The sequence below is a fragment of the Alexandromys fortis genome, unplaced genomic scaffold (genome assembly GCF_014885135.2).
Source record: "Alexandromys fortis isolate MF-2015 unplaced genomic scaffold, M_Fortis_MF-2015_v1.1 scaffold_57, whole genome shotgun sequence".
NCBI classification, from domain to species: domain Eukaryota; kingdom Metazoa; phylum Chordata; class Mammalia; order Rodentia; family Cricetidae; genus Alexandromys; species Alexandromys fortis.
This window is the reverse complement of record NW_026067941.1, coordinates 3,825,173-3,835,679: the sequence shown is the minus strand read 5'-3', so window position 1 is coordinate 3,835,679 and position 10,507 is coordinate 3,825,173. Positions and strand designations below refer to the sequence as shown.

General features: G+C 43.1%; 1 protein-coding gene across 1 annotated transcript in view; it reads right to left on the bottom strand.

The window, feature by feature from the left end:
- Positions 1-5,138: 5,138 nt before the first annotated feature.
- Positions 5,139-10,507, bottom strand: part of Nup205 (nucleoporin 205) — a 70,242-nt gene continuing 64,873 nt past the window's right edge. Inside the window, exons 37-43 of the mRNA XM_050147993.1 lie at positions 9,639-9,696; positions 9,499-9,550; positions 8,412-8,621; positions 7,584-7,707; positions 7,046-7,174; positions 6,471-6,544; positions 5,139-5,497 (exon numbers count right to left, since the gene is read on the bottom strand). Of these exons, the coding sequence (XP_050003950.1) occupies positions 5,345-5,497; positions 6,471-6,544; positions 7,046-7,174; positions 7,584-7,707; positions 8,412-8,621; positions 9,499-9,550; positions 9,639-9,696 (800 nt within the window). The 3' untranslated portion in view covers positions 5,139-5,344. The remainder of the gene's footprint in view (positions 5,498-6,470; positions 6,545-7,045; positions 7,175-7,583; positions 7,708-8,411; positions 8,622-9,498; positions 9,551-9,638; positions 9,697-10,507) is intronic.

Genomic DNA, 10,507 nt, shown 5'->3' with positions numbered 1-10,507 from the left:
TTCTATCAGGGCTGTTTGTTATTTTGAATTAAGATGCTGTGGTTCTGGTCAGCAGAGACTGAAAATTATCCATGATTAACAAGACAGCACCATTGAAGTGAAACCTTTCCTTTACTGGGACAATTGATGCTAGTTAGCTGGAGCTGAGAAGCTAGCAGTGATTGAAATTAGACCAGCATCAGCTGGGCTTGGTGGTGCATGCCTCTAATCCAGCACTCAGGAGGCAGAGGTAGGCTGTGAGTTTGAGGTCAGCCTGGTCTACAATATGAGTTCCAGGACAGCCAGAGCTACAGAGAGAAACTCTATCTCAAAAACCAAAAATAAATAAATAAAATTAAAAAAATTAAAAATATACCAGCATCGATCTGAGCTTGAGGGAGTTCACAGTCTCTGAACCGACATCTAGGGGGCCTGAATGGGACTGACTCATGTGGGTGACAGTTGTGTAGCTTGGTCTGTTTGTGGAGCTCCTAACAGTGGGATCAGGACCTGTCCCTGGCGCTTGAGATGGCTTTTGGGAACCTCATGCTGGGATGCCTTGCCCAGCCTTGAATCTGGGGGATTAATTTTGATTTTTACAGGAGCCCACAGGAGTTGAGAGACTTTGAACTTTTAAAAGAGATTTTGGATTTTTAAAGAGATTGGATTATTTTAAACTGGGTGTGGTGGCGCACGCCTTCAATCCCAGCACTCAGGAGTCAGAGGCAGATGGATCTCCAAGTTCGAGGCCAGTCTTCTCTACAGAGAAGACTGCTCCAGGACAGCTAAGGCTACATGGAGAGACAAACAAAGGGAGAGGGAAAGGAGAGATTGGATATTTTAAAGAGACTAAACTTTTTAATGTAATTAAATTTGTAAGGACTATTGGACATTAAAGTTATTTATGTTTGATATTATAATATTAATATTAAGTCCATCCTGGGGCTAAATGAAAAAGGAAAGGTTCTAACTGAAAAGTGATGTCTTTGTGTGTCAAGTTGACAAGGGGTCAGTTGTACCGGCTAGTTCTATGTCAAATTGACACAAGCTAGTCATCAAAGGGGGGGAATCTTGATTGAGAAAATGCCTTCATAAAATTCAGTAGTAAGGAATTTTCTTAATCAGTGATCAATAGGAAGGGCCCAGCTCAGCCCATTGAGGGCAGTGCCACTCCTAGGCTGGTGGTCCTGAGTTCTATAAGAAAGCAGGCTGAGCAAGCCAAGCTGAGCAATCAGTCAGTAAGCAGCACCCCTCCATGGCCTATGCATCATCAGCTCCTGCCTCCTGCTTGAGTTCCTGTCCTAACTTCCTTCGACGATGAAAAATGATATGGAAATAGAAGTCAACTAAACCATTTCCTACCCAACTTGCCTTTTGTCATGGTGTTTCATCGCAGCAAGAGAAACCCTAATACATCCAACAAGGGGGGAAAATTAAACATACAAGTAGAAAGAATAGCTATAATAATGCACAACCCAAACCAACCGAGACATCACTTTACATCCACCAGCGATTAGGGCTGGGGAGACGGCTCAGTCAGCAAAGTGCTTGCCACACAAGCATGAGGCCCTGAGTTCCAGTGCGGGGACAGAGACTGAAAACTCTGGGGTTTACTAGCCAGGCTAGCCTAAACCTGTGGGTTCTGGGCCAGTGAGACTCCGTTTCAAAACGGATGACATCTAAGACTAATCTTCGCTCTCCACTCACACAGACACACACATTATTGGTAACAATCAGAGGTGTGGAAATACAAGACCTCTCACCCTGCAGGTAAGAGTATAGTGGGGAAACACTAAAAAAAAAGAGCAATGTCTAGCAAAAAAGGGTTCTTAACCTCTCAAGCAGGATTTCCACTTCTGGTTACATAATGTGCAGAAGCCCTCTTACATGGCATATGTCTCACCAAGGAGATATGTATATATAATCAGCACTCCAGTTCACAAAATATTGGGACCTAAATGTCTGCGGATCCCATTACAGCATAAGGCGGAAGTCAGAGTGTTTGCACAACGGGATACTGTAACCATTCAATTATAAAAACGCAAAACTATCAAAAAGCATGCTGCATGAAAAGCAATTTATATAGTTGTTTCATAATGTGCCAAAACAGATAACTGTATTTTGCTCTGCAAAGTAATACTACTTAATGCCTGTGAACATACACTCAGAAGTAACAAGCATGGGTCAGAAGAAGCAATGAATTAAGAAGTGACTTCCGGGAGGGAAGCAAGGAAGCAGGCTCACTGGATCATGGGAGCCTAACCCTGCCCACCATACTTTTCTCACACAGGGCCTGGAGCAAATGACTCACTACAATTCACTGTGAGCATCTGTGTAGGTGTGTGCCTGTGTAAGCAGAAGCCACAGGAGGGCGTCGGGAGTCCCGTGCTATTTGTTACCTGCCAGCTTCTTCCCACCAGGAGCTAGGATGATGAAAGACTAGCAAGCCCCGGGAAGCCTCCTTCCTATCTCTGCCCCCACAGCACTGGGGTTATTGGCACCTATGTGCAGCGGTTCCTGGGTCCAAACTGCAGCAGTCATGCTTGTAGAGCAAGGGCCATTCTCCAGCCTGAACTGAGTTAAGGTATAAAATTAGGTGTATGACGTCAAAGACCGGATATCCAGGTTTGTTGTCCTTTAAGCATTTTTAATTGAAACGGCATGCAGTTTTTAAATATTCTAATTGAAAGGATTCATTAAATGATTAAAGGTTTCCCTGGACACAGATATTCAGTCTGAAAGTATCACCCCACAAATTACTTACTCCAATGGGAAATGACCTTCATCTCACCAAATGATCACAGGCCACACTGATGAGATACGCCGCAGGCATAGTATCACCTGTGAAGCTGATTCTGGTGGAAAATATTCAACATGAATCTAATCAAAAGACAAGAACAGATGCTCTTTCTAAACAGCCAAAACCTGTCAACTTCTCCTCTTAGCAAAAGGGGAGAGGCAAGGTGTGAGTAGATGAGGAAGATACATGTACCATGTGATTCTCTTTCTCTCTCTCTCTTTTTCAAGACAGTTTTCTGTGTCCTAGAACTCTCACCTAACTTCCTGTGGTTCCTAATTGGATCTTAGGGTTTTTAAAAAAATGTTTTGGGGGCTGGAGAGATGGCTCAGCGGTTAAGAGCATTGTCTGCTCTTCTAAAGGTCCTGAGTTCAATTCCCAGCAACCACATGGTGGCTCACAACCATCTGTAATGAGGTCTGGTGCCCTCTTCTGGCCTTCAGGCATACACGCAGAAAGAATATTGTATACACAATGAATAAATAAATAAATATTTTTTAAAAAGGTTTTAAACTAAGTTTTAAAGACAACTGAGGATATTTGGATATGGAAAGCATGTAACATTTTGCATTTTACAGTAAAAGGTCTGAAACATGAAAATGTCACTGGTTAGGAATCATCTGGGCACAGGTACAGCTGAAGAAAAAACCCAGAATGCATACACATTAAAGAGAAAGCAAATATGCACACCGTTCACAACTAGTGGTCTAAGTTAAAGGGAGGCACTCACCACACTCTGCTCCCAACTCTTCAGAAGGTCCAAATTTTTTCACAATAACTTGGGGATAGTGGTATTTAGAAAAGACTAAATTCATGCCTTGTACCGCACAGATAAACAGTTTGTCAAAGCTACAATAGTAGTAATTATGAAGAGAACATGCCTTTTTGAATTACCAGCTCCAATATACTGATTAACACAGGGAAAATGAATTAAAAGCCCTACATTAGCTTAGTCCTTTCTGAAAATAAAGCCTTTCCTATAAATGCTAAAACTGTAAGTCAAAGTACCTAAAACCTGCTTCTCTTCCCTTTGCTTTGCAGAGGACCCAGATAACCTTTCTCTTCAAGCCTCATGCACCATTAGGCCCTCCACTGCATGAAGAAGCAATTCTGTTCAGCCGTACTGCTGATGCTAACCTCCCTCCCACACACTTTCCCACTGCCCTGCTGACCTCTGAGTCAGCCCCCTGCACTCCTGGAAGAACTGAAGAGAACAAAAAGGGAACGCTGGGCCAGTAAGGGGGCTCAGTGAGTAAAGGCACTTGCCACCAAGCTCGCTGAGACCCTAAGGTGAAAAGAAAACCAACTCTCCAAGCTGTTCTCTGAACCCTGTGCAAGCTATCCTTTCCTTCGGAAGCTTCTTAGGCGTGGACGGTCAGTAGGTTCACATCTAGTTATCTGTATGTGGGTACACTTGTGCCATCATGCACACGAGGACAACATGCTAGCGTGAGTTCCCTACCTCCACCAAGTATGTTCCAAAAGTCAAATTCAGGCCATCAGTCTTGGCAGAAAACACCTTTATGCGTGGAGCCATCTTGCTGCTGGCCCAATGCTGTGTTCTTAGTGACAGACAATGGGCTGGAGGGAGAGGTCAGTGGCAGAGCATTTGCTACCAAGAGTGAGACCCTAGGTCCACCCTAGGATCGTAAAAGACAAAAGAGGGCCAGTGCAGCGGCAGGCAGGAGGCTGGCATTCTGCACCCAATTATATGCTCCCTCATCGCCCTAGGACTTGTGCCTAACAGGACGTTTTCTAGTTATCCCTATTGTGCAGCTGCCGGGCAGACAACCACTTTCAACATCTAACAATGACCAAGTCTTTGAATGAAAATGCTTAAAGCTGGAGAAATTTTATTGTAAGATTTCAAAACAAAAGACATCAACTCTAACACCATGGACCGACAGCAACGCTCTGCACCCACGTGAGAGCCTCAGCCCTCCTGCAGCCTCTCATGTTGAAGGCTCAAGGTGTAGCTGGAAGGGAACCTGCACCTCCAGGGGTGGGCACGGGAGAGCAGTGATTATGCAATCTTTTCCTCGGTGCTAACCACACTAATGAGAATAGAGGTGGATGATTAATTTGGAAACTGTCACATTCCTTTCAAAGAAACCAAGATGGATTGTGCTGCCATTTGAAATGCAGGAAAGAAAGGCAAAAGCTAACTTCGGGAGATAGTGCGATGTTTTTGAGGCATTTCTGTTTGCACAGCACGAACGTGGCTGTAGTTCACGATCCACTCTGCTGCAGAGACCTGAGCATCACAAAGGCTCAAAACAAACTGTGCTTTAACTGTGTGTTCAGAATCTCTCCAGGGGAAAACCATGAATATCAAAACATTTTTATGTCAAAAGGCTGATCATACATTTGTTTTGTTATTTTTTAAAAAGTATTTTATTGTTCACAAGTGAGGATGAAATAAGGCAGAGGTTTACAGAAAAGATGTCCATATATCAAGAAAGAAATAGCAAAATATCTTTTGGTCATAATTTAGAAATAAAGTCATCTATAAAAAGGAGATGGTTTTCCTCAGTTCATCTCTTCCACAGAAGAGCAAAGGCATGGCTCTCAACTCCTCGATATCCTCAGCAGGCCACGGATGCGTCTGACAAGGGCCTGGATGAAACTGTAGCGGGAGCGAACTTTGGAATATAACCCTTCAATGTCCAGCAGCTTCTTTTGTAGTGATTCTCCAAAAGCATTGATGGCATCAGACTGAAGCTGGAGGTAATACAGACACCTTTTATTATTACATTGCTTTCTCTGGTATATCATTCTGTGTCTTTCCACTTAAAACACTGACATCCTACTCTAATGTGGTCTTTCGTATATAAAAAAAGGTGGGCGTATACTTCAGGGGCAGACTAGCATGTGCAAGGATGCCCACCTCACCTACACATAAATTCACAAAGGGCACTTCCCTAATGTAAAACACTATCAGATTTTTGTAATGGGGTACCAAATTAATTAAAAATTTACATTTCTATCTTAGAATGTTTTTGTGGTTTTTATTCCTGTACAAATATATATAAATTAAAGGTATATCTTAAATAGCAACGATTGTTGATGCTGATAAACTAACAGACATATAAAAAATAGCTCCTAAAAGTCATACCAAGTTATTAAGGGACTAGAGAGATGCTCAATGGTCAGGAGCATTCACTGGCTGCTCTTCCAGAGGACCTAAGTTCAATTCCCCAGCACCAGCATGGCAGCTCACAACCATCTGTAATTTCAGTTCTAGGAGACTTGATGCCCTTTTATAACCTCTGTGGGCATCAGAGGCACACATGGTACACAGACACACGTGCAAACAAGACACCCACAAGTAAAATGAGTATTTTAAGTTGTTGAGCAAGTGCCAGGCTAGTGATGGGTAAGCTGTTAAGAGCACTTGCTACATTTACTGAAAAACAAGGCTCAATTTCCAGCACCCATACCAGGTAGCTCACAGTCACCTCCTCTAACTCCAGTTCCAGAGGATCTGAAGCCTTCTTCTGGCCTACTAGGGTACCAGGCATGCACATGGTGCACATACATACACCCAGACACTTTCATACACACATAAAGAATTCTTTAAAACAAAAAAAGAGTAAGTGTCTTTAGGGAATAAAAAGAAACTTTTATTTTCTATTTTTATCAACAAACTAGGTTTCCCTTTTACAGAGAAAAGTATATGAGGTCAGAACCTTACCTGGTCTATATCATGTTGGCTCACTGAAGCCAGCCCACTTCTGAAGTCCAGGTTGGGTTCTGAGGAAAAGGAATCTGGAGAGGAGAGGCAGAGTGAGGAGCTCGGCAAGCATGCGTCTACTGCACAGCAGAGGCACCCGCCAGCAGTGGGACATGGCTCAGCTTTGAGCACTGGACGCCTGGCACGCACATCCCAGTCCAGGACAGGTCAGCCTTCCTTTAGGAGTCTAATGCGTGTTCATCCATCCCAGAGCCATTATGCTCCAGAATAATTTCCCAAGGGCAAAAAATAAAAACACAAAAACAGTTGTGTTGATTATTTAGCTCTCCAGCCCCCGATTCCAAGTGCTCTGAAACACATAAAACTTAAGGTCACTTGGAGTAGTTAGTGGTGTGCATCCACAGTCTAGTTACTCAGGAGTCTGGATCAACTGAGCCCTGGATTTCAGGGCCTGTCTGGGAAATAAAACAAGACCTCGCTGCAAACAAACAAACGAAAATGGAAAGAAGTACTGGCTTTTCAGGGTTGAAAACTGTAGATGCATTCCTGGCTCATTTCTTTTGAGAGCAGCTTACCTTGTAGTCTTCTGCTTTTAAATAAAGTCCTAGAGGCAAACAACGAGTCTTGGGAATCTGTTGGAGTGCAGTGTAACAAGTAGTACTCCAGATGGCGCCAAAGAATAAACAGGCAGGTCTCTATGATAACTGGAGTCAGATTAAGGAAGAATGTCATCACGTGCATTTTACAAACCAGTTTCCAAGGGGGAGGGAAGAAGAGCCTGTGCTTGATTATGCACCATGAATGCTCTCATAGACAGGGATGAAGTTCCACTGAACATGGTCCAGAAAGAGCTCCAATGTGAACTATGGCAGGCGAGGCCCACAGGCTACTGTGCCAGCAGCCTCTTGCCACACAGAAAGCATCTGCAGATTTATAGCACTCTAGAAAGTAAGAATAAAATTAACAATATGAAACTACCTCAGGTGTTCACTGGGCAAAAAAGACAGGCCACAAAACAATAATTATGTCCTTTCCAAAATAGTTTTGGTAACTCAAAGGAAGCACTGCCACACTTTAAGGTTTGCACTCTGGGCTGTGGTTGCAGAAGGATACAGGAACAGAGGGACAGCAGCTTGGCTCGATTATTGATCAGTTTCACCAGACGCCGTCTCGCTAAGGCACACTTCTGTGCAGTAGAGATTTTATCAACACCAGCGGGCATCACAGACTGGCACAACTAAGTAAAAGGAAGAGTATAAACTGTAACAACTTAAACAAAATAATATACTATGAACAGGTCATTATAGTAAGAACTGTGAAAACACTTAAATGTATTTATATAGCTTTGTGGATAAGTTTATCATCCAAAAACTGAGAGTTAAAGAAGCAGTCAATTCCCACACGAATGTTTACCTGCTGTCTTTGAAAATCTGTTTGACAGACAGACACTGCCAACCCACAAGTGTCCCACCAGCCCTTAGTGTCCTATTAGATGAAAACAAACAGCCCTTTCAAAGCAGTAGATAAAAAGACTGGCATGGATTGTCAGTTAGCTTCAGGAGAAAGTAGAATGGTGGATATGTGCAGACATGAAGTGATCAGGACTGACATGGAAACTCAGTACAACATGAAGATGCTGAACAGACCAAGTTCTACTGCAAAAACATCTGCAATAGGAAGCCCCATTTCTCTGCAGCTTTGAAGAGATTATTGGAAGCTCTTTACAGGGGCAGCCACCCTCCCATTTTCTTAAGAAGGAGATACTTGGCTGGTTCTGAAATCAAGAGGTCCATGCTTCTGAGGTGCATACAAAGGAAAGTAAGTGCAGATCCTTTAGTAGCACTGAGTCTATCTTCTTTACTCCCGAGCCCAAGCCTCATACCGGGCCCTTGTTGGTAAAGCAACGACTTCAAGTCCCACAGCTCATTACAAGGTTCATACCTCTTTTATCTCATCTGGGGGAAGTTGCTCTACATTCTGTAGCTTGTTGAGACTGCGTCGGTGGCTGTCATAATAGCTGAAGAAATCACTGGCACTCTGTTTCAGCAGGTAGACAATAATGCCCAAGCCAGGCAGGCGCCAATATGGAACCACTGGAACCTGGGTGTCTAATAGGTAAGAGAAAACAGTGCTCCACTTAACACACATTTCCTATGGATTCCATTTGTTTGTGTTAAAAGGGGAGAACATGAATGCAGTCCTCTGCTACCACAAATTACACAGTGAGTTGGGGAACTCACAGGGGTCAGCATACCTGGAGTTCAATGGATGAGCCTCACCCTGGAAAACAACCTTCTATGAGTTTAAGTCATCTGTAAAAATTACAGATGCTCTATAATTTAGGTCATGTAAGCTATGATTAATAACAACCCAAGACCACAGTTAAACACTACTGCTGGAGCTGGAGAGATGGTTCAGTGGCGAAAAGCACTGGCTGCTACTCGCAGGGGTATCCAGTTCAGTTCCCAGCACCCACATAGTGGCTCACAACTGCCTTCTGATGCAGAAGATCTGATGTCTTTCCTGGCCTCCAAAGGCAGTGCACACAAATGGTACAGTCAAACACCCATGCACATGAAATAAAAAGCGATCTCAAAGTTAACAAATAAACACCCCTGCTAAAACACAAGTAATTAAGGGCTGCTGTAGTCAGGTACATAATCACCACTAGAGTTCTTGGAAAGGTAAAGAAAACAGCTAATGAGCACCCTTTATTAGGTGAAAATCAAGGCTTTATAAAAATTACACACCCACCCAAATATACAAACCACATACACTTTTCAAAGGCTTATGTATATGAGCGTTTTGCCTTCATGTATGAATGGCACATGTCATGCCTATGGATGGTGCGAGCCACCACGTAGGTGCTGTGAACTGAACCTGAGTCCTCTTCAAGAACAGTGTTATCTGCTCAGCCCCAGTCCCAAACCATAAACACACACACACACAAACACACACTTTTAGGGGTTCTTGACCGAAAGTGAAACAACTTGCACCTCATTCAATGGTTGCAGTTACAAGTATTTACCTCTAATCTGCACTGTTCTGGTTGCTGAACTGACAGCTTTAAGTCATTCTTCCTAAGAAATACCTGAAAAATTAACTGGATTCCATTTTAACCTGCCTCACTACAACAGCTCCCTCTGGGAGCAAAACACAGCAACTTACCTTTTACTTGGCTGCTTCTTAATGAGGGTGCAAAGGAGCAGTTTAGGAATAGCCTGAGCTACGAATTAGTTTTAAGAATAGCCTGGGGTACATAGGAAAACACTGTCTCAAAGAACAGAAAGAAAGTCACTGGTGGGTGACTTTAAATCAAAAGGGGACGGGATTCCTAAATATTCTATACCCAAACTAGTTAAGCTACCTGGACTTCTTGCAGCAAATAAGACTCCCTGGAAATCACCAACTTCCATTATCGCTAAACCAGTATTCAACAGCTCTGTCTTTTGTATGATCCACAGGATGGTAACCTGACCTTCACTACTGGCTTGTGAAGACAACAGAGGCTAAGTCAGCCTACCTAGCACCTAAAAGTTTATTATCATGTGACAAAAATGTGGAGCATACATGACCCACTTAGACACTGAATCACTGAATTCAGCATGAACTGGTTCAGCACACAAAGCTAACTTACTGAGTGATCATACATTCCACCCAGCTAGCGTCCCCTTCAATTCCAAGGGCTTTCTTTGGGGTTTCTGGTATTATTTAAAACTACACTCTCTTACATGGCTTTTCTAGTTTTAGCCTTAAGAATCCAAAGACTTTCCTTATTCTCTGTGCTTCCGGCCTCACACACAGATCTAAAACGGTACCCCCGACACTTTCTTTAAAAAGTCATTTTAAACCAGGTGGTGGTTTCACATGCCCTTAACTCCAGCACAGAGGAGGAAAAAGCAGGTGGATCTCTGAGTTTGAGGCCAGCACGGTCCACAGAGTGAGTTCCAGGACAGTCAGGGCCACACAGAGAAAACCTTGTCCCGAAAAACCATAAATAAATAAATAAATAAATAAATAAATAAATAAATAAATGA